The 25,063-nt window shown below is 38.8% G+C and overlaps 1 protein-coding gene across 1 annotated transcript; it reads left to right on the top strand.

The window, feature by feature from the left end:
* The first annotated feature begins 18,509 nt into the window (after positions 1-18,509).
* Positions 18,510-18,881, top strand: LOC120296259 (cysteine proteinase inhibitor 1-like). Its single transcript, XM_039318007.1, has one exon. The coding sequence runs from the start codon at positions 18,510-18,512 to the stop codon at positions 18,879-18,881; it is 372 nt and encodes a 123-aa protein (XP_039173941.1).
* The last annotated feature ends 6,182 nt before the right edge of the window (positions 18,882-25,063 follow it).

The following is a 25,063-nucleotide window of genomic DNA, read 5'->3' as shown; positions in this document are numbered from 1 at the left end:
AGCGTCAGGCTCTCGGACAGGGAGCAACGTCGACCGTCGCGGTGGTTGAGGTGGTCACTAGAGGCGTGCGACGACGGGATGCTTGCTGGGTTGTTGCTTGCAAATCCGGCGTCCGCGCTGGGTGATTGACGAGAAACGAGTTGGAGCAGGGGCGAGTCACGGCGAGGTTGCTGGATGAGCTTGGTGGCGGCTTGTCACTGCGGTGGTGGCTGTGGTGTTGAGCCGACGTCAGGGGAGGCGGCAACTCGTCTGGTTCACTGGAGCGGTGGCTATGGTGATAAGCAGTCGGGCTCTCGGTGAACGCTGCTGCGGGGACACCTTGATGGTGGAGATCTTGGACGGTAACTCGTTGAGGCAATGGCAGAGGAAAATTGAAGTCTGACGGGGACGTTCGCCTCCCAAGTGAAGGCCTCTCCCTCCCATTGTCTTTTCTCTGTACCCTTGTGTTGGACGTGGGCGTATAGAGGTAGGACGTAAGTGGTGTGAGATGGTAGCGGATTTTTCTTAGTGAAAGTGGCGTTGTGCGTTGATGGAAGATCCCCTTCACCCCTTCTCACGAACTGAACTTATCTATTCATTACCTAGGAACCGGCAATTCTTATTTTTTTGTTTCATTTTTTTTATTTGTCAAAAGTTCAAGCTTATCCTATTAGTTCAATATTCCAAAAACTAGGAACCGATCCTAATATGGTAGACTCTAGGTTTCAGGTTTGGAACCTATCCACCCTAAAACCAATCATCCTTAGGCGTTACTAACTTTTATTTCAATTAATTTTCAACAAATTTCTCTTTTCATATACCAACTTTTGTTTATTTTTCTTACCAATGCCTTACGTTTGCCAACACCTTGAATGTATTGACTACTTTTTATCAACAACATAAAAGTTGGTAAATTAAGTAGAAAAACAAATAAACTTTGGTAACTAACTCAAATGAGAAGTCAGTAATGCAAAACTATTTGATAACTTATGTAAGAGAAAATATGATAAATCGCTTAAAATAATGATTGTCATCACATATAAAAGTTGAAAAATCCGAGGCCTAGTTAACAAAAGAAAAACAAAATTCAATATAGTAAAAGAAAAGTTTATAACTAGAAGAAAAATAAATTTGTTAAGTAACTCAAAGAGAGCTGGTCACTCAAAATTCATTGGTAACTTAATTGGAGAAAAGTTGGTAAATCATTCTAATTAATGTTAGTAATTAGAAAAGTTTTGGTAAATTTAAAGTTTTGCCAAATATGCAATTAAAAGTTTGTAAATGACAACAAAGATTGGCAAATAAAGAAAACAAACCAACATCAGGAAATGTCTTGATAACTCAATAATACGTGGTAATTTAGTGGGAAAAATTGATGAATTTTGCTAATTTAGCCCGGTAACTTTTAAAAGCTAACTAATGCAAATAGGGGTTTGTAACTTAATAGGAAAGTCAGCAAATTAAAAAAAGGATAAATAATTCAAATAAAATTTTGTAATCCAAAATTAACTGATGACTTTAATATGAAAAAGTTGATAAACTCAAATTCAGGGTGATAATTTCATGTAAGAGTTAGTAAATTCAAAGCAGTAATAGGTTATACAAATAAAAGTCGGTAAGCTAATACAAAAATTGATAATTTTGCGAACTATAGAAAAATGATAGTATCTTCATAAAGGTATTGATAAGTTATCGAAAAGTTACTTTGAACATGTATGGGATAGAGAAGATATACAACATTTAAGCTACTTAATGGAGCGTTCAATTAGTTCAACCAATTGCGTCAAGACGTTATTGTCATGCTCATCTATACTGCAATCAAAGAGTTGGTTTAAACTGACAAAAATTTCCAGAAAACGTTCTATAAAATGAGTTCTTACGGCATTTTTAGTGGTGCTCCCCCATGAGTAAAGAGAGCTTGGTGCAAATTTTCTATTCCTTCTCTCTTTTGCTTTCTAACCTTTGATAGAATATGCCACTAAGAGTTCTTACAGACAGATGCCCAATATCTAGATAGCCGCCAAAAAAAGTAAGTCCCGCGCATTGATCACAAAATCATTGTGTTTCTATGGCATGAAATTTTGTATAGGAGTTACGTAAAAAAATATAAAGAATTATACGACAAGTTGCGACTAAAAATCCATCCACTAGAGAACCGTAGAAGGCCCTATATAGTTACTTAGCTGTTAAGGTAAGGATCCTTTATTTTCATTGTCGTCAATCCCTATATTTAGATGCTAAGACGTGTGAGTTTTATTATTTCATCACATTCGAAAAATCCAAGGTCCACTACTAACTTTTTTTAACTTCATTAGCCATGTATTCTATTATTTTAACTTCTTTAACCAAGTGGTAAATATATTGATAATAAAAAAAATGAGTTAATCCATTTTTAGATAACACTTGACCCAATTACTAAGACAAAAAAAATTCAAAGTTTAGGGCGAATCTTGAACTTTTCAAGATTTGCAAGCTATTGGGTATCGGCACCAAAAGCTCAAGAAGGTAACGTATAACTTTTACAAATGAAAGATTATATTGCTCAAAATGCTAAAGTTTAGGCAGGTTGAAGAAATTATTCTGAAAATTTAATTTACCTATCATACTATAATAAATTATTCCATTAGATCAATAAATATTAATTTATTATCTTTGGATCAATGGAAAGTATTCTTCATTATTTATTCAAAGGGAAAACTACGAAGAGAGAGAGAGAGAGAGAGAGGTTGTTTAAAAAAGCTAAGAAAGCGGTGGGTCTGGAGAAAATGTTAGATTGTCCACAGATTGGTAGCCCGAAAATCTGGACCGATTTTTTGGTGCTAAAATCAATCGGGCCGAGATGCTGGGCTCATAGATGTTATTATCTATTTGGGTCTGTCCAGACTACCGGGCTTTAGATGATGAAGGTTGAGTGGGCCTGGACCTGCCTGAGCTATTACTTTTTGTTTTTTTTTTTTTTTTTGGTCGTATAGCTATTACTTGAAAAAGTAACACAAAGAAAGTAGCTTTTTTTTTTGGTTACTCTTGGTGTACTTAGTCCATGTCACATGAATCCTCAGATCACACAGATGCCATTACATCTAATGGTTTGTGCAGAGCGAGCTAACAAAGCCAGGGACTACCTAATAATTTTTCTCCCACTGTGATCGCCTGAACTACCACCGATTAACCTCTGTGTTCCCGACTTGTCGACTACTTCCCTCGTCCCATCTCATCGCTTCCTGCTTTACAGCGACCACTCAGTCTCCTCAAGTTCCTTTTCCCATTGCTAAAGAGGTGAGAACCGCATAATCAACTCCATTATTTGATCTCGGATTACTTTCTATTACATAGTGGAGGATCCGGGGCTTCTTTTTAACCTGTGGAACTATTTTCTTTTTGGCCCAGCTATAGATCTTCATCACCAAATCTAAGAAGCACTAATGCAAATCTCTGCTAGGGTTCAGTTTCAACTGCCATGGAGTAGCAGATTTTTCAAGCTTCACAATAGATTTTCGGACTAAGGCCCCGACCAAATCGAACAGAAAGTGTATAGTTTGATCTAAGCCGAAATGATTTGTTGTTGTCAAGACTAGTGTTTTGAGCCTAGAGTATGCTAGCTCAGTATATTTGGGCCAGGCTTTAATTTTAACAAAAGCCCGGCCTGTAAACACCTCTACTACATACCATATAGATCAATACCATTGAAAAGTTAACTGTATGGATGTCACACTCAACTCCACATTATCAATGGGTTAGATGGATTCGGTCTACTTGATCTATAGACCATGCAATGTTTTGAGTGATTATACCACCCAAACATCCTTAAGAATGCAACTCAAAGACAATCTATGTCATTTCATGGGTAAATTTCATCGTCAATAGACTTCGGATTCCTTTAAGCACGTAAACAGTAGAGATTTTGCTTAATTATAAGGTTCATTGAAACTCTTTTTGAAATGTTAGGGTTTTCATCAGAATTCGTATAAATGTTTGCAGCTTTTGGTCCCAATCGTGTCCTTCGAAAACCAAAAATGAGGATTAGCATTGACAAGGGCTAATGGATTGGTGGCATAAGCATGCTGCTCCTCTAAATGTTTCACATCTTTTAATAGATGTTTATGAAATCAGAATTGGTTCCCATAAGATTAAATTTGACGAGTTCTTAAATGAGATGTTTGCAGCATTGCACAATGCAATATATCTTCCCAAATTTTCAATAAGAGAGAAAGATAGAAATCTAATTCGAAAGCAAAACAAAGATAAAAGGTTGACCCGTCTGGCTCCCCATCATAAAGACGAACCAGTGATTGGACTTGGAAAAGTCTAGTCTGCATTTAAACAAGTAGTTCCCTAATAAATAACTACTTAATTTGATGCTTCCAACAAACTTGGAATTTTAAAAATCTTGGTGTGCGCTTGAAGGGAAAAATTGTGCAAAAGATCATAAACATATTGTACGGCAGTCAATTTAACCCTAAATCCTTCAAGTGTATCAATCTAGTCTTAAAACTTTCATATATACTAATTTAGTCCTAAACCTTTTAATAATTTGCCAATATAGTCCTTCAGTGATTTCTAGCCAAAATTACTTGGAATGACTAAATTGATAAGCGTTAAAAGATTTAGGACTAGATTGACAAATTATTAAAATGATCAAGACTATATTGATATAGTTGAAAGGTTTAAAACTAGATTGGTTACCACATGATAGGTTTAAAACTAAATTGGCATAATTAAAATGTTTAGGATTGAATTGATTGGTGTACAATAGATTTAGAAATTTCTAGACAATTATCCTGCGTTCGAAGAAGTCATATGATCATGACATGGAGGCAAGTGACGTCATCCTAGGGTCATGACTACTGTTAGAAATATTAGGATATTTAGTTGATTGTGCATATCTCTCAGGATTATGCATATATATATATATATATATATATATATATTTGGTAGAGCATATCCTTGATTGAATATATTTGATATTATGTTTATCTTGTTATCTTTAAGGTTACGTTGGGTTGTTTGAATTTCCTACTAAGATAGAACTTAATAGAATAGGATATGAAATTCAAGGGATTTTGTTATCCACCATTTGGTGATTGCAGTAATAAAGTCGGATAATATATACTTTTTGGTATAAACAATGTATCAATATAAACAAACCACAAATTTTACAAAGGGAAAAAGCCACAAAAAACCCCAAACTTTGCTCAGTGTAATTAATTTACCTCAAACTATTTCTTATAACACAAAAATCCCAAAATTTGCTAGTAACACACATTTACCCCAAATATTTTTTCACGACATAAGAAACTCCAAACATGTACCAGCGTAACATATTTACCTCAAACTATATGGCATTTTCGTCTTTTATTTTTCTCTTTTCTTTTTTTACTTTTGTTTTTCCTTTTTCTTCTTCTCTCTTCCCTTTGCTGGAGGTAAGCCAGACACAGGCAAGGGCCACCCTCACCGGCGTTAAGCGAGGGCATTCCTTGCTAGATCCGGCTCAGGCCATGGGCATCCTCACTTGCATCAAGGGAGGGTCACCCTCACTTGCATTGAGCAAGGGCCACCCTCACCAAATCTGGTGAGGGCTATTCTCACCCAACCCAAGCAAGAGCGACCCTTGCTCGACACCTACCCAGGAGAGGGCGACCCTCACCCAACGTAGGTGAGGGCATTCCTCACCAAATCAGGCCTAGGCAAGGATAAATTTGTCACTCCGGGCAAAGTCTGGAGTTTGTGATAGCTTTTTCCTTTTACAAATAAAGATGGTAGAGATCTCTTGGGACACTCTTATCTATTGTAGTTTTGTTTGCTTTTTTATTTTATTTTCCTCTCTTTTTAAATTAATTTTTCTTTTTTATTTCTTTCTTCCCCTTCCATCATCCTCTAATAAAATTTTATTAAATAAAATACTTTACTAATATACCTAAAATACTAAAACACCTAAAATATTTTATATATATATATATATGTATATATTATGTATTTATATATTATAGGATAAAATAAAATTCGAATATATAGATAAAAGTAAGATTAAATTACTAACTTGTTATTTTTTGTTATTTTGAATTCATAATATTCCAATTCAAATATTATTTATATCGAAATATAATTTTAAATTTTTTAATTTAAGAAGTTGTGATTTGAGAAAAATAACTTTTTTATTATAGACATTAAAAATCCTATCCACATTTATCTTATCCCTCTCATGGGATAATTTTATCCAGCCTTATATCTCTCTTATATCCAACTTTATTCTATCATGAGTAGACACTAAACGCATGATAGGATATCTTATCCTATCCTAAATTTTATCTTAACCGCCAAACACAACCTAATAGTTATCTCATAAAGCCTATAAATAGACTAATGTAATCCTCATTATGAATATATCAAATTATATTGAAATTCCTTAATTCTTTTTCATCCGCATTATTATTCTCAACTTGGTACTAGAGCCTCTTTTCCTAAGGCAATTCTAATGCATCGAGTGCAAAATTTCCCAATTCTATTTTTTTCCTACTTTATCATTCTCAACTTTGCACCCGTTGCACCCTAGTGAAATAAATCTATATTGCCCTCGACAGTGTTCACGTAAATGTTCATTTGCCTCTAGACAAGTGCTGTTATGGTGGTATTACAACATTGGCAATGTGTTACCAAGTCAAGCTTTTCTTTTCCATGGAGGTATTCTTTGATGCCGAGCCTAGCTTATTCCACTTGCTATAACCACGCTAGCCGTATCGACCGCGTTTAAGTTATCGTCTTGACAGCAAAGTCGACCGCAAAAGACGCATGCTGCTTGGCTACATACCTCCAATTCTTGATTTTTCACTTCTTGTTTCGACAAGCCAACACCACCTCCAAATTCGTAGTTGTCACACAAGCAACATACTGAAATCTTCTCGCCAACAAAAGGTTGGAGTCATTATACGAGCCATCCCGTCTTGTATTTGTTAAGCTTATTCTAGTTGAAGATTTTTGTGATGTTGTTTGGATTATATTTTGAACTCAAGTTGATTTGTTTCAACTCATCTTGCGTTTGAGGGGATGTTAGCAATATTTGGATATTTAGTTGATTCCATATATTTCTTAGGATTAGGCATATATCTCCTTTGATAGAGAACATCCTGGATTGATTGTATTTGATATTATGTTTATCTTGTTACCTTTAATAGTTATCTTTTAAAGTCTATAAATAAGTTGATCTAATTCTCATTATGAATATATCAAATTATACAGAAATTCCTCAAATTTGTTTTCTACATTATTATTTTCAACTACTATGACATAACAAGTGTAGTTTTCAAAGATCAACATCAACTTTATTTTGACCGAAAAGAGATAACTAGGGAAAAAACGACATTGCCAGACCCGTCATTACCTCGATAAGAGGTTCAAACTTATGAATTTAATTTTTGGGCTCACGAAAATATGGTGCTTTGTTATGAACTTCATCAACGACGGAGAAAGGTAGTTTCTTAGATGCCATTCATCTCCAGAACTTTAGGAATACAAAGTTACTTTTTACTGAAACTGAACTACTAGAGTCCCTACAGTGTATTTTCTCCTGATACTATTAACAAGAAAAATAAAAAATCTCTTCTCTGAATTTTCTATTACGTAATCAATGATGGTGAATGGCAAGCCTACTAAAGTTCATGCCTAACCTCTATGGACCTAGGCCCAACAGGGTTGTGGGCCCAGCATCAATGGACATGGGCTTAGGTATCGCGGATCTAGGCATTGACACCGGGGTCTCGAAGGGCATTGGCACCGGGTCCCAAGCTAGCCTCAACAAACCTAGGCCCAAGTGCTAGGGACTCGAGCCTAGATATTAGGGACTTGGTCTACGGTGCTAGAGTCCCAAGCTCAGGTGCAAGGGATTCGGGCCGTGATGCTCAAGAATGTCACACACCACACATGTATTTACATATTATAAGTCATAATTATAATTTACGTATGCAGAAGCAATTCAAAATTTTTACAACATTTCTTACAAAAAAATCACAAGAGTTTAATTAATGTACATATACCTCTTTATTTATATTAAACATCAGTTTTACAAGTTTCCTACATCATCCAGCATAAACGAGACAAGGTATAGTAATTTTTGTTGAATAGTTGGGTACTACAAAGTGGCAAAGTGCATGGAGCTTTGGTGTTGCTAGTTGGTCTCTACTGTATATGATGTAACATCCATGCCTTAATTCAGTCTCAACTCACGACTTATTTCATCAGCTTGTCTCTGAGATATTTGCTTCAATTTGCATGCTAGACAATTTATTTGCCACAATTATTAGAAAAACTATTAGATAACAGTATTTAATCCACTATGAAAATAACACTCTATTCTAATTCACAAAAAAATTAAATAAAAATAATTATAAATTATTGTGGAGTCCATTCGTTTAAGAATTTGTGACTCACAATAAATTGTTCTTCTCATAATAAAGATTGTTATGCTAGCAAAATCCTTATTTTAACTACCGAAAGACTTTGCCTATGAGCTTCTAGATAACTATAAGTTAGTAATAAATATAGGGGAAACTCTATAAAATGGATCAATAATTTAATAGATTTCTAATCCCTGAGGTGTCCCAAGAAAAGAATGACCATTAACATATCCGATCAAATGGAACGAAGGTTGCTAGAAGCAACCCAGAAGGGCTATATCAAAGAGCTAAATGACTTGATCAGAAGCAATGGGCTCGTCCTCGAGGAGATGGCTCTTGAAGGAGCCAGTCACACCTCGTTGCACGTAGCTAGTGTGGCTGGCCATTTGGATTTTGTCCGAGAGCTCCCCGAAGTTGATGCCGAGTTTGTGGAAAAAGTGAACGCATATGGTTTAGGTCTGTTGCACATCGCGGTAGTTCGAGGTGATGTTGAGATTGCAAGGGAGCTCCTGAGAGTGGGTCAACACCTATGCTCTGTGAAGGGACGAGAGAGAATAAACCCTTTGCATTGTGCCGTCATAAATGGGGAGCTCGATGTCATGAAGGTGCAGCTCTCCGCTTCATCTGAGTCTGTCAAAGAGATAACTGTTAGGGAGGAGACTATGCTTCACCTCGCTATGAAGAACAATAGGTTTGATGCGGTCATTTTGTTGGTGGAGCATCTGAAGCAGCACAAGGAGTATGTCAAAATCGGTAGGACCACAAAGGCAACACTACCTTGCATCTCGCTACTGCTGGCAAAGATTTCGAGGCAAGACTCACTGTTCCTTTATTTTATCGGACTTTTCTTTGTGCATTATTTCAGTGAGGGTGTTATTTTGGTGTCCCTACTAAAAGAAAGCAAAAGAAAAGGAAGGAAAGGAGATGAAGCTGGAGGCATGAAGAATTTCTGTATTCACACGTATATTGAGAATGTACAGACTCTTAAGATATAGGAATAGGTTTGTACAATTATTGGAAATAAAAAATTCTATGTATCAATCTATATCAATTTAGATCTAAATCTAATCCTTAATTGATATACACATAATCGTAATCAAATCAGATCAAAAACTTCCAAGTCAAAAGCCGCATATCTTCCAACGCTCCCCCTCAAGCTGGTGGCTTGTAAATGTCTAAGACGCCTAACTTGCTCAATAGATATGCATGATGTCGATGACACAAAGGTTTGGTAAAGATGTCTACTGGCTGCTCTGTTGTCCCAATTCCTTCTGTTTTGATCACCCCCTCTTGGATCTTTTCTCGTGTAAAGTGACAGCCCACTTCTATATGTTTGGTCCTCTCGTGTACTATAGGATTTGCTGCCAATTTGAGAGCCGCATCATTATCATATTATAACTTCGTTGGTCCTTGCACTTGTACTCCGAGATCCTTAAGCAATCCCCGTATCCACACTATTTGACAAGTGGCTTTAGCCATAGCTTGATACTCGCTCGCTGAAGACAACGATACAAGAGGGCTGCTTCTTGGTCCTCCATGAGAGGAGTGACTCTCCCAATTTGATGCAATATCCAGTGACCGATCTTCGACTTATGGGACATGTAGCATAATTAGCATCACAATATGCCGTCATCTTCATGTCACATTGTTTAGAAATAACTATCCCAATCCTGGACACTTCTTTAAATACTTCACAACTTTCAAGGCAGCATCCACATGAACTGGCTAAGTGTCTGTATTGCATATGAGATATCGGGTCTAGTCATAATCAGATATATGAGCTTTCTGACAAGTCTTTGATACCCTGATGGATCTCTGAGTATAGGATCATCATTTTGAGATATGCCCTTATCATATTCTGCAGTAGTCAACTTAGTGTTCTGTTCAATGGGAATGACGGTTGGCCTGCACCTTGATAAACTTGCTTCTGATATGATTTCTAACACAAACTTTCGCAAACTAAGGGAAATTCCTTGATTTGATCGAGCAATTTCAATTCCAAGGAAATATTTAGGTGCTCCTAAGTCTTTAATGTGAAAGGTGGCATGTAAACATTCCTTGAAATTGTCTATAGCAGTTTTATCATTTCCCATAACAAGAATGTCATCAACATATATCATCAAATAAATAGATGACATACCTTTGGTCCGGTGAATAAAGCATAGTCATATTTAGATTGTTGGAAGCCTGCTTTTGCAAGAGCATTTGCAAATTTGGCGTACCATTGTATGGATGCTTGCTTCAATCCATAAAGGGATTTACGGAGACGACATACTCTATTCTCCCCTTGTCTCCGTAAGCCTTGAGGGATATCCATATATATATTTCTCCGTCTAGATCACCATGTAAGAATGCATTGTGCACGTCCATTTGATGTAGAGTCCTATCATTAATGGCAACAACAATTAAAAAAAAAAAAAAAAAAGAACGAACTGGTGACATCTGTGGTAACCGGAGAGAATGTCTCGTGATAGTCAAAACCTTCTCTTGTGTGAATCCCTTAGCTACCAAACGTGCCTTATATCGTTCAATGGAGCCATCAGCATGATACTTTATCTTCCAATCAGCTTACGATAAGATGGAAGTGGGACAAAATACCATGTTTTATTATCAATTAGTGCCTGAAGTTCTGCCTTCATAGCTTGCTGCCATTTTGGGTCAATAGATGCCTCACCATAACTAGATGGTTCCTTATCTTCTGATAGACGACTAATACAACATCTATGTTCCTGTGATAATCTATGGAAGGAAACATAGGAGGAGATCAGATATTGAGTACTTGGAGAATTGTGAGTAGCATAGATTTAATCTTTGGTCCAAGTTGGAGGTCGTGTGGCGCAACGGAACGTCGTGGATGATGGATTTCTGTAGAAGGAATTGTCTCACTAGGGGTTGGCAAAGTAATATCCCGGTCTTCCTTAATAGTAGTAGAGTCATTGAGTCTAGTTTCCAAAACATCTTATGAGCAGTTGGGATTCTCGTTGAAGTTGATGTTGTTGCTGGGATAAATGAAGGGATAGGATGAACAATCCTCGACTCTACTAGCGGTATGTAAGTGGAACCTTGAGGTAGTACTTCATCAGATAAGAGGCCACGAAAAGAGGATGCTATCCCTATATTTTCATGTAGAGACACCTTCTTAGAGAAAGGGAAAATGTCATCATGAAAGATTACATCACAACTTACAAGGAATTTCTTTGTGGAAATGTCAAGAACCCGATTCCCCTTTTGTAAATTGGGATATCCATGAAAATGCATTGTCGAGCACGTGGACTCAGCTTGTCTCGAGGACCCATTGTTGCGACATAGCATAGACATCCAAAGACTTTGAGATGTTGTAGCTCTGGCTTCTTCTAGAATAGCAATTCAAAAGGAGTTTTCCCTTTAAGTAATTAAGTGGGCATGTGGTTGATTAAATAAGTCGTCGTGACCACACAATCACCCCAATAATCATCTGGAATTGATGCTTGGAACTTCAGGCTCGTGCGACTTCCAATAGGTGACAATGCTTTCTTTCGACCACTCTATTTTGCTGTGGAGTATAAACACATGAGCTCTCATGTTGTGTGCCATGTGTTTTAAATAGTAAGAAGCAATCATGGCTGAAGAATTCTCTTCCATTATTAGTATGAATCCACTAAATGGATTTTCCAAACTGATTTTTGGATAGTGCTAGAAAGCCTTTTAAATGAGAATAAGCCTGATTCTTAGATTGCATCAAGAAAATCCATGTCGCACGAGAATAATCATATACTATAGTGAGAAAATAACGAGACCCATCATGATTTATCAATATGGTAAGGTCTCGAAATATCCACATGAATCAAGGAAAAAATCTCACCAGCTTGGGAGCTACTAGATGGAAAGGGCGTACGAGATTGTTTGGCAAGGGGACATGTGGGACATTGTGGACAAGGAAAAGAAGCACTATGACCTAATCTCAAATGCATAATGAAATTTTATCATTGGTAGTCAAATGATGATTTATTCAAGGAATTGCAGGAAGAATTGAAATTACTTGTCCAGAAATAGGATAATTGACGTGAGTAACATTTCCATTGGGTAATTGCACGGAAATAGGATAATTCAATCTATCATTTATAGTCAAAAGAAATCTCGTCACATATAATATAATCGCTTACCCCTGAATCAATTATCCATGCCTTTCTAGAGATAGAATTAATCAAGCAATATGTAATACCTGAGAAACTCCCTCCTTTGTTGGAAGTATCCAATTTTTGCAGTACCTACATCAGCTGATGATACTAACCATACGAAATAAGTTGTTCAGTATTTTTACCAGTTGGTCCAGTAATTTGGTAAGTTGCTGAAATTTTTCTTTCCTTTTCACCTGGTTTTCCATACAATTTCCAGCAATTATCAATCACATGATTAGTACGTTTGCAATAGTCGCAAAATAATTTACCCTTTCTTTTGAAATTTTTTGCGAAATTCCTTGATGACGAGGCAAAGATCTGGCCGTCCATCCCTTTAAGCACGGGCTCCTGTTCGCTATTCGATCCGATCGCATGATCAAATCCTTGCGAACCGTCCGATCCTCGCATCCCATCTGGATTGTCCATCCGAGTTGGTTTAAAGCTTCGTGATTCCTATTCTGCGAACCCTAATTTCGCTCGCCCCTCTTTCTCTCGATTTAGGGTTAGGGTCCTGGTGGCCGCGTCTCACCACTCACCGCAGCGGCAAGGGCGACGCTCTCTCGCTCCTAATGTGATCTGGTGTCGTGAGTCGCTGACTCTCCCCTTGTATAGCCAACTGGAAAATCCGTCCGATTGGTGGCATGGGATCCATTGTGAGGATCCTGTGAACGAAAGCCGAGGTATATTTCATTCAAAATAAGGAGAAAGTGTGTAGCTTTCTCCCTGTCTTTGATGGATCTATACCGCTTGATTGTGGATTCTAGGCCCTCGAGCTTTTCCTCGGCCACTTCGAGGTTGTTCCATAGAGACAAGAGCTTGTTGAAGCAAGCTGTGACCATCATGTTCCCTTGCTTCAATTCGCTAAGTTCCTGCATTAGGGTAAAGATTTTAGCCTGATCTAATTTCTCCTACATCTCTTTGATGTTTTCCCACATGTTTTTTGTGTCTTCTATTGGTGGGAGTCCAGCCGCGACCTCTAGGGAGATGCAATTGCCAATCCAAGTTCGGACTAGGCGGTTGCTCTTCCTCCAGAGTCGGGCTAAACGCTCATCGATGGGTACCGGAATGGTTCCATCGAGGAAACCATCTTTGTCTTTTGTTGCCAGAGCATGCCAAAATTCCTGCGACCACCTCGTATAATTCTCTCCTGCCCGATCGCCTCAAGCTAATTAGCCGTAGTTCTGGTCTCCAACGATGGAAACGAATAATGGGTCGCTAGGTTACGGTAGTCCTGAGGGCCGCCGGGAAACAAAGAGAAAACCAAGTGTGAGGTTCGGGTAGGTATTTGTTCATGACCCGATTCGCTCAACCCGATTGGATAACCCACATTATAAAAATCCTGTGTAGGGATTTGTTCCTATACCCAGTTCACCCGACCCGCTTGCCTGCTCCATTCCGATGGCTGGGCTTGCCCCATTCATGGCTAGTGGGCTCCCATCGTGTTGGACATAGCTCTGGTGGCCCACATTTGTAGGCGATGATGAGTTTGGGCTTGGCCGAAAATAGAATGGATAGGGAATCCACTAGTAAGGCTGGCCCGTCATGGGTTGCCCCAAGTTGAACTAAGTCTGCGTGGGCCGCCACCGTACGTGCTGAGCTTGAGTCGGCCGCCGCTCCACAATTGGAAGTGTCGTGGATTGATTTTGAGCCTACGAGTGTTGAGGTGTTGCTTCTCCAATCGATTGATTACCGGTGGCAGAGGCGCTATCTTGCAGGGAGGCCATGGTAAGTAAAGAAAAAATCCTTCCTTTGAGATTGATCCTAATGCTGAATGTAATCTCCTTTTGCAAGTTGAAGATTCTTCCGACGTAAGGTCGAGGCGAAGCAATTTAGAAGCTCGGTGGCTCTAATACCATGAAAGAAAGCAAAAGAAAAGGAAGGAAAGGAGGTCGAAGCCGGAGGCGTGAAGAACTTTTGTATTCACACATACATTGAGAATGTACAAACTCCTAAGATATAAGACTAGGTTTGTACAATTATCGGAAATAAAAATTTTATGTATCAATCTATATCAATCTAGATCTAAATCTAATCCTTAATTGATATACACATAATTGTAATCAAATCGGATCAAAAACTTCCAAGTCAAAAGCTGCATATCTTCCAACACTTACCATATATGAAAATCTTCTAAGCAAAGGAATTTATTTGATTATCACAGAATGTAGGATGTCTTGTCTATGCCAAAAATATTTCTTTAGTATTTAAATGTATGAAATCAATGAGAATAAAACAAAAATAGGAAAGAGTTGCAGGTGGTCGACTTCCTACTTCGTGAGCATGTTGTGGAGCCCGAGGTTGTGGATGTGAACGCCTTGAACAAGTAGTGGCTTAACGCCTCTAGATGTCTATGCTCACGTCGCAAAGGGGAGCAGGAGACGAGAGAGATCAGAGAAATTCTTGCACGAGCTGGAGGAAGGTCAAACTCGCCCGCTTCAAGACTAGTCTTAGTGGACGACAACGATGTCGAGGGAGGTAACAGTCATCTATCACATGAGGAACCAGTCCTAAATGCTCCTCAATCATTATCCCGTTCGACGCCAAAATTTCAAACAAAGATGGTGGAGAGTCGCGGGGGGCAAGATTGAGGCCTTATTAATTGTTGCTGCGCTCATCACCAACGTGACCTATCAATCGCTATAGCCTCCAAGCAATATAGGACATGACGAGGTCAACAATGCTTCCGAGGCATCCAATAACGGTACTTCCACTGGATCTAGGAACAGGAAGAATATAACTTATGGCGCGAACCTGTGTACATCCTTTTCACGGGCAGCAACACAGTCGAATTCTTAGTGTCAGTTCAGATGATCTTTGCCTTGCCAAAAGCTCCCCCTCTTGAGGGGGCCGATTATGCTATCCCTGATCGCAATGGTTCTAACTTACTTTTGATGCACGTTATCCCTACTAATCACATCAACGTGTGGTGTAGCAACAGTGACTATGCCGCATGTGTTGCCTCTTATGATAGCAGTTTTTCTTCTACTAATACACAGTTGGCTGGTGATAGTTTTAGATTTTTTTCTTGAGACAGCTTTTTCGATTCTTGGGTGATATGTATGATAGTAACAAGGACCAAAGTCGTGGTTGTCAATGATGGTGGTATTTCCCTTTCCCTAAGGTTGAGCTAAGACATGCAAGTGTCACGGGTCGGTCGTTTATGATTGACCAAACACCGTGCGGCCTTAAGATTTTCGATCCCAAGTCAACCTTTCACGCACATGCACAAGCACAAGAGTTGGATGCACAAAGGAAGGAATGTATTTGCTTGTGAACGAGCTAGTTACAATGAGAGGGAGGGACCCCTATTTATACAAGTTTAGGTCGAATCTCAGCCGTTGATTGTCCCTCCGATCCAACAAAGGAGTTTGAATTTGTATCATCATTACAAGGCTACATTGCAGGCCACTCAATGGCTATAGCTCTTGGAAAACCCATGGGAGTGTGTCAGAAGTAAGATCAAGGCAGCAGGGCTGCCTGACACGAGAGTAGCTGAATGGTCGTAGGCTGCACGTGGGGTGGCCAAACATTGCTCACGGGTTGTCCATGGGCCTTTGTCTAGATTGCACATGGGCTGGCCATGCATGGATCACGAATCGTTCATGGATCAATTGCAGGCTGTTCTTGGACAAGCCCTCGTGACACGGCCTCCTCACGGATGGTCTTGGATCATGCTTTGTCCGTGGGCCGTGTCACAAGCCTCTAGCAGTATAGTATTGGAGTTTGTTTGACGAAGTCAAGTATTAGATTGATGTCCTGATTCTCTATAGTTGAGTGTGTGATGTCTGCAAGTGATCCATTGTATTGTATCTCCCTAATAAATTGTGTTGAGAATTTATATGACGTTTTTAACTTCATGGATAGCAATTGAGATTTTACGATGTGGTTGGGAGAGTTTGTCCTTAGCACTCATTTAGTCTTTGCTTCTCCAGATGGATTGGCTGCGAAGTAAAACATCTTTGGGAGGTTGAGAAAGAATTTCTCTGTCAAAGGAGGCGGAAGAATTAATGGAGGTCGGGCAAGGACATAGAAAAAGAACATAATGGAGGGTGCAAGGAAGGAAGAAGAAGAAAGTGAACATAAGGAAATAGAAAGAACAAAGGTTTTTATTTTAATAATATCTAGTTTAGCTGAAATTCCACATCATCAATGACACATGAATGGAGATAAAGACGTACATATGAAATTGACACATTGACTTTAATGGCAACATTGGACGAAGAATTTACGGGGCAAGATTTCGATAAAAAATGAAAATTTGTAATTTTTTTATAAGATTTAAAAAGTTTGAGGTAGAATTGAGATTCAACTTAAAGTTAATGCTTAGGTATTAAAATAGATAGAGTAATGAACAAAACCACTCAAATAACTCCATGAACAGTGCAAAGCCGGTGAAGAACAGCCAGTAGAATTGGTTGGGCGACTTAGGACTAATGTAAAGACTGCTGAGCAATAGCTGATGGCCATTGACACCGTGGGCCGAACCAGCTCGAGAAAGAACGGCATGCCCCAATTGAGCAATTGAGGGAGATGATAAGTTTGATCGAGAGAGAGAGAGAGAGAGAGAGAGAGAGAGAGAGAGAGAGAGAGAGAGAGAGAGAGGAATTAAATTACTCTTTCGATAAATCGAGGTGAATTTTGATGATGTTCTCTTGGAGATTTACTTCAAGTTTATTCTTTTCTTGTCATTTGGTCACTTTATGAAAAGTGATGGCTGTGAGGTGAATTTTGATGATGTTCTCTCGGAGATTTACTTCAAGTTTATTCTTTTTTTGTCATTTGGTCACTTTATGAAAAGTGATGGCTGTGAACAACCTTGGGAGGGTTTTCTAAAATATTTTGTTATGGCACAACATGCATGCTTTATTGAAATTGGAGGGTTCGTGCTGGCCAATTACATTTAAGAAGCTCAACCACGCTAAACACATTCTAGCTTATGTTCTGCTCTCTTTTTTCCCCTTTCATTTTGTGTTAATCTAATGAGGGCTTTTTGGAGGTGAAAATTCCAATTATTTGTAGCTCCCTGCGGCACATGATTGAGAGACGAGTCAGCAGCTGAACCTAAAACCAACCCGAACAGAGGGTTTTTCTCTTCTAGCCTTCTATGCTTGAAAATAGAGACGGGGGGATTTATTTGATATAGTTTTGTTGTGTCATAATTACATTTAGAAATGCTGAAACTTTCACGCTTCATAATTCATACTTTAAGACCGAGAGCGCAGTCAGATTTTTACACTTGTCGCTAGTCATCGGTCCCTCCCACTTCCCGTGCTATGCTAGAAATCTCATTCTAAAATTAAATGGATAGATATAAGGAAATCATATGAATATAAAAAATATATATGATCGGTTTCAAGAGATGTGGGACAATATTTTCATGAAAACAAACCCCAACTAAAAACGGAAAATGGAGACAAATTAAATGATTACATTTATATCAGAACGAAACCTAAGATAATTCAATTGAGCAAGAGATAATCTACAATTGAGACATATAATAAAATTTTGAAAGCAGAGTCATCAACTATATCAAAATTGAACATATTTAACATTTTTAAACAGTGTCAAAACTTATATGTTTTCAATTAAAAGACTCCAGAAATTGCCTAAATAAGAGCTAGTAAAATCAACACCTTTGGAACTTTGGATGCTCGATTCTATAGAGAGATCAAGTCGTATGCTGCAGAAGCTTTGGTAGCTGCTACTGAGTCTATCCTCAAGACAAATGGGAATATTACCAAAAAAAAAAGTTATAAACTTATTGTATGGTGGCCAAACTAGTCCTAAATATTACAATTTGACTAATGTAATTTTAAACCTTTTGATATTGTCAATGTAGTCCTTACATGGTAAAGTCGATGCTAATGTAGATAATTTTTGCAACAAGTGTCCGTGTCCATCACAACATCCCCCCCCAATAGAAAACTTCAGAACAAGCATTCAATTTCGAAGCCCACACCAAGAAAGAAGCCTAAAACCTCCGAAAATGAGGCTTCTCGTCCTCGCCGCTGCAGCTGCCACCGTCCTCCTCCTCCTCCAAGGTTCGGCCGCCGGGCCTGCCGGCATGGAGGGGCCGTTCGGTTGGGAGCCGATGAAGGATCTGAGCAACCCGCACGTACGGGAGATCACTGAGTTTGCTGTCAATAAGCACAATGAGGACGCCCAGACGAAGCTGGCACTGGATAAGGTGGTGAAGGGTGAGACGGTGGGGTTCTTGGGGACGATCTACAAGCTTATCGTCGAGGTCAAGGACGGGGCCAACCCGAAAAGCTACGAGGCCGTAATTTGGGATGGGAAGTTGGTTAGATTTCTCTTTTTGTTCAAGGCCGTTGAAGGCAACGTGAGGTCGTGTCTGTGAATAATCGATATCGACCCTTTAAGTAATTTGAGAATAAAACACGGTCCGGTTTTCATTTTTACGTACAGAAGTTTAGTCGGATGTGATGGCTCGTTTTTGTTTCAAACCTCTACTGAAATAAGCCAATCAAATTGGAGAGTTGGGTTGGGATATAAATAGTTGGATCCAAATTGACCAATTTATTTTCAATGCCAATTTCTCGGTCAGTACCTGACCTGACCACACTCGACTGGTCTCGAAATGTATTTTTAATTTCTTTTTCTCCTTAATTTTTCAACAAATCACTGCACATGAGAGTCTAATTGCTTAAGAAGCACCAACACTTTCCAAAATTTCCGTGTCTTGTCCTATCAACACATGTTCAACACTCATTGACATGTTAACGAGTGCCAACACATGATCAACTCTTCCCCACATGCTCCGACATGCGACTTCGAATTTTACATGTACATGGTCAATTTAAAAAAGAATAATAATCAATACTTGAAGGGTTAAAATGTAAATATATGAAAGAAAGAAAAAAAATGGATAAGGATCGTGGATGGGCCTTGCTACTGCTACTGCTACTACCATCAAAGAGCATTGGTGAGGTGCGGAGGGGGGCAGCCCTCACTGGCTCGGGCGAGGTCATCACCGGCTAAGCAAGGGTTGGTGAGGCTTGCCCATATATGAGTGATAGCCCTCACTTGCGACCCTCACCTAGGGTTGATGAGGCCTCAACTAGGACTAGGGAGGCCCGTCAACCATAGGTGAAGGTGGCGTTGCCTTGTTCTCGGCGAGCCTTGCTCCTAGACCGGCAAGGGTTGTGCCCCTCCCCTCGCCCCCGTCGTTGTCAGCTGGCCCCCTCCAATGGACAGACCACGCATGACCCTGCCTTTTCTTTTCTTTTTTTTTTCCAATTTATTTTAGAATTATTTTAACTTTTTAATAGCTTTTTACTATTCTTTAAATAAGATTTAAAGAAAAAAGTAATAAAAATGCCACATAAGATAAATAAATTAATTTTAAAATAACATTTCAGTAATTTCCGTTTAAGAAATTGACAATGTTAACAAAAGGACTTAATTGCACTAATTTGATTAATTTTAGGACTCAATTGCATTTTCGCGATAAGTTTTGAGACTTGTAGTAGACATATCCCTAAATTTAATAGTGGAATGTGGATTGCTTGTTTTTTTTCGTTCAAATTTTATGGATTATTGCAATAAAATGTCATTGAATTTGTCAAATTAAAATAATTAATGATATTAACAAATATTGGATTAATGTTTTCAGTGGAACTTAACTCTAGACTATTTTTATTTTTTTATTTATTTATGTGTGCATTTATATATAAAGACATATTTAATATATAACGTGTCGAAATATATTGAAATTCTTTTCTTTTTTAAAATGACGTGTTGACATATCGTGTCATGTCTTATCTTGTCATATGTCCCATATCCATGTTGGTGTTACATAGCTAATTGTCACTAGAATAAAAAAAAAAAACTCAAAATAAAAATAAAAATAAAAATAAAAAAGGCTTTGCACTGAGAACAAAATATTTGGGTAGAAGAGGTAGATTTCAGCTAAATAGCATCGGTTGAAGTTGCACTTTTCCTGGGAACCATAAGACCGATCATCATCGTCCTCGGAAAAGCACACTCATCATCCACATCCATACGAAAGCAGTAAAGCACCCATCAATTTGATCTCCAAACTGTATTCCTAAACGGAGGGTGGAAATTATGCGATCAGATCTCAGTGAATGCGCATTCAACTTTCAATTGCTTTTGAAGGAGTAAAATCAATGTCTTAAATAGCTCAAAAGACCAGGAAGACCGATCATGGGTACACCGACACAGCTCGGAGCAAGTAGAGTCAAAATTTCCGGAATGACTCAGTTGGCGGACTCAGCCAGATTTGCTTACTCGGAACTTTGTCCCCAGTCTATCGCCAACGAGGACACTAGATTCATGTATGGAGCTTTCGAATATCTTAAACCCATTTTCACTCGACTCGTTAAATCTCTAGCAACCCATTTACAACTTAGCTCTATTTGTATAATTAAAAAAAAATTGGTTCATGACCTATTTTGATACCTCTATTGCAAAGATATTGGGTACTTGACACCGCGCGTCTGAATTTACTAAAACAAAGAGAAATCAATGTATCTCCCTAGCTTGAGTAGCTCGACGAGAACTTGGAAAAAAAAAAAGGCAAAAATTAATGACAATAACGGAACGCTGGCAAATTATTTTATCAAGCAAAATGAACGCTGCCACCATCGGACTATCATCCCTCACTGGCTGTAGCTATGGCGGAGAAAGCCCCGCGCAGCATCAGGGATCAGGCGATGCCGAGCACGGCAAGGGGTATGAGGGGAGGAGTTCGGGATAGAGGAGGGGCAGCTGTCGAGGGTGAAGTTGGAGGGAGAGCTGCCAGCGAAGAGGATGAAGTTGTTGGCACAAGGGTCGAGAGGTGAGAGCTTGTGCGGAAGCGCTTGAGTTATGAGAAGGCGAGGCATCGGGAGACGACGTGGTAGAGGATATAGAGAAGATCCATGGGGTGCCAAAGACGGCAGCATCGATGCTAGCCGAGACGAAGAGGTGGCGGAGGCAGGAGAGCATCAAGGGGTCGACGGGCGAGACGACGTAGGCCCAGTTGCCAAAGTCGCCGTAGGTATTGAGGATGTTGCCGACTCGTTGGAAGACAGACCAAGTCCAGATTTATCTCTTTTTTTTAGGAGGAGTGCAATCGAAATATACAAATTTTGATATTTGACGGTGGGACCAGCATATTCAACGGATATTATTTGAGTATGTGCTAGTATATGCTCTCGTGAACTATAAGGGACAGACCTAAATTGGATTTGGGATCAAGGAAAAGCATTGTTTCAGACGAATTAGCATCGGCCGTAGGCAAGTTCTTGACTTCTGTCCTTTGGTAATGCATATGTTATCGTACTCTATCTTACTCTATTCGACTTGTATTTTGAAAGACCAACTTGATCTCAATTATTTCCACTATTACTTACTATCGACCATAATATTGAGATGAGCGGGTTAAGATGAATTGGTCTACTCTATGCAACTATAATGAAGCCGTAAATTCTACACCAAGCTAGTGCTAAACGGTACACCTAAGTATGCACATATCTAATTCCTTGTGGTTTATTTAGGGTTTTGGATTCGATTTGCGTAGCTTGAATGCCTCATTCAAAAACCATCCTCAATTTCCTGCGGGCGGGCAATGCAAAGTCATCACAAAACATATCAAATTAAAAATTGGATCAATGGAAAGTATTATTCGCATCAACGTATAAATAATCGAGGCTCAAACAACAAAATATGGTCTGTTAAAATATTGGATTTGACAACCTTTGCACGGCGGTGTGCAATTGGGATTTGTTCAACTAAAGAACTGGGCGGACCGGCGGTTTCAACTGCGGGAATGCCTCTCTCTCTCTCTCTCTCTCTCTCTCTATTGACAAAATGTTACTTCTTGCCATGATTTGAGCCATGGACTCCATGCTACAATATGAAGACACATGCATGACCACCTAAGCGAATTGTTGTATTTGAGAGACATAGTTTTATATGATATCTGTGAATCGGACTGGTCGGTTTAGAGAGGATTGTTTCATGGGCCAGCAGCTCATCAATACCCAATCTGATATTCGAATCTGGGGACCACTGCTCAGGTTCCAGTTAGGAGACAGATACCGATCATCCATGGGCTTTTGCCAACAAGTCGAGGGAAGTGTGAGTTGAAACTAATGTGTGTGCACTCGTATACCTAATTACTCTTGCATTAGATGCACTTAATAAGGTCAGGATTCAAGGCTTGCATACCCCATCACCATGTTGAATATTGCGTTGCATTGGATGCAGCCTACCCTTCTGGAATTGCTTTGCCAAAGCAAGAAAGCCGATGTTTTTACCCATGTTTGCATGTTCATCTTCTCGATTCCACGATTTCAGTAACTCTCAGAGGATCGTGCTTCTTGCAATGATCTCCTTCTCTCACGCGACCTAATGAAATTCGTAACTATTCCCGCTCTTAGCTCAAGTAAATTGAGGCGCTCTAGTTATGATCAAAGTAACCCCACCAAATCTCGTATCAAGACCGACTACTACGCCTTTCAAGTGGAAGAGAGGGTGGAAAAGCTCCAGATCGAGGTTGAACTTGATATTTACTTCTTGACTCTTCGCATTTTGTTTCCTTCTTGGATGTACTCCTATCAATGGGAGTATAAACCATACCCCAACTTTCCAAACACGCACTCTCTACAACACTGTCGGATTTCTTGACACTGTCAGTTATTATCTGCCCTCCCCAACTCTCATACTATGTTAGAAAGCCCCATTCTAAAAAGTTTAAATCGATGATATGAGATCGCATTTAATATAAAAGTATATATGACCCATTTTCAAGAGGTATGGGACAATATTTCCACAAAGACAAACCCCAAGACCAAATGCAAAACAGGAGACAAATGAAATTATAACATTTGGGTATCAAAACCAAACTTAGGCAATTCAATTGACTATATGAGTGAGAGATAATCTACAATTGTGACATGTAATAAATTTTTGAAAAGCATAGTCGTCAACTATATCAAAATTGAACATATATCATGGTTTCCATTGATGTCAAAACTTATCTATAGTCAATGAATAGACTCAAGATATTGCATAGATAAGAGCTAGTAAAATCTTCCTTGCAAATATTAGCCTATTTGGCTCTTTCTCTTTGCCGTCCTCTGTGGTTGCCTCGAAATCAACACAAGTAATCCGAGAATTTGAATACGAGGTCTTTAACAACACCTCTAGAACTTTGAATGCCTGGTTTAGTAGAGAGGTCGGGGTGAAGTACGTTGTGGGAAGCTTTGATAGCTGCCACCGAGTTTGTCCTCAAGCACAAATCAGAAAATTACCATGAAAAATCATAAACCTATTGTATAACGGTCAAATCCACATTAAACTTTTCAATTGCTACTTAGTCTTAAACCTTTCGAAAATTTGCTAATATAATCCTTCCAACCAATTTTAATCTGGAAATCGATGGACATAAAAGCTAAGCGTCTTTCATGCTAGATCGAGCCGACGTAGACAATTTTCTAATTTTGAAAAGGTGAAATTTTAGTATTTTATTTTATTCTTTTTCTTTCAACCCTAGTCTTGTGAGGGTTGCCAGCCATCGGGCAAGAGGCGTGAAGCTTAAGTTTGTCATGATCTGAGCACCTAGAGCGAGCAAGCCTGATACGTTTAGGCTAGACTTCAATCTTAGCAACAGCGTGACCTGTGCATGTTCCTTTTATTGATATTTAGTCATTTAAATCATTGATTGTTTGAGTGCTACCACGGACTCTATGATCAACAGCCTATATGGGCTTCCTACACAGGATCTATAGATAATGTTCTTTCAGTGGGTCCAAAGACAACGAGGGATTAAGCTATTTGGAATGTCCTTGTACAAAACAACAAAAACAATTCAACTTGAGAGCTATCTATGCCATTTCACACGAAAATTTCATTGTCCATAGCCACTAAGCAAATTCCTTCAATAAATAGATAATAAAGATTTGCTCAACTATAAACTGTATTGAAACTTTCTAAGATGTGTTAGGCTTTCATTGTAGCTCCGTGTTGTTTTATAACTAAAAATGAGGATTAGCATGCCAGAGGTCATTGACGGGCACGCTGTCTCTCTTTACATGCTGTAATTGTTATATATGAAGTCACAACTGCTAAATTGATGTATAGATAGATAGCAAGATCATGCTCAGGGGTCTCAATAAAATAAATAAAGAATGTAAAATCTAATCCTTAGAAAAATGGGTATCAAGGTTGACCCATATTAGTCAACCAGTTATAATATCAATGGGCCTGGAAAAGTCCAGGGGAAAACAATTAAAATGACGACTAAAAGACAATAATAACAAAAGAGGCATGAGACTTGAAAAGATGTCATAATATTCCAATTTGACTAGTACTAACATAAAAGCAATTTGAACACAACTCATGACCCTAATATGAAAATGACACGCACTTTGAATCCAAAACCACATAGATACCGACAAAAATACAAATACGCTCCCTTGCTACCTTAAATATATGTAAAGCAAAGAAATTATGATTCGGGAGCCACAACGTAGTTCAATAATGTCTGATGCTTCCGACAATGCAGGACTCCAT

The sequence above is a fragment of the Eucalyptus grandis genome, chromosome 1 (genome assembly GCF_016545825.1).
Source record: "Eucalyptus grandis isolate ANBG69807.140 chromosome 1, ASM1654582v1, whole genome shotgun sequence".
Classification (NCBI taxonomy): domain Eukaryota; kingdom Viridiplantae; phylum Streptophyta; class Magnoliopsida; order Myrtales; family Myrtaceae; genus Eucalyptus; species Eucalyptus grandis.
This window is presented reverse-complemented; position numbering and strand designations above follow the sequence as displayed.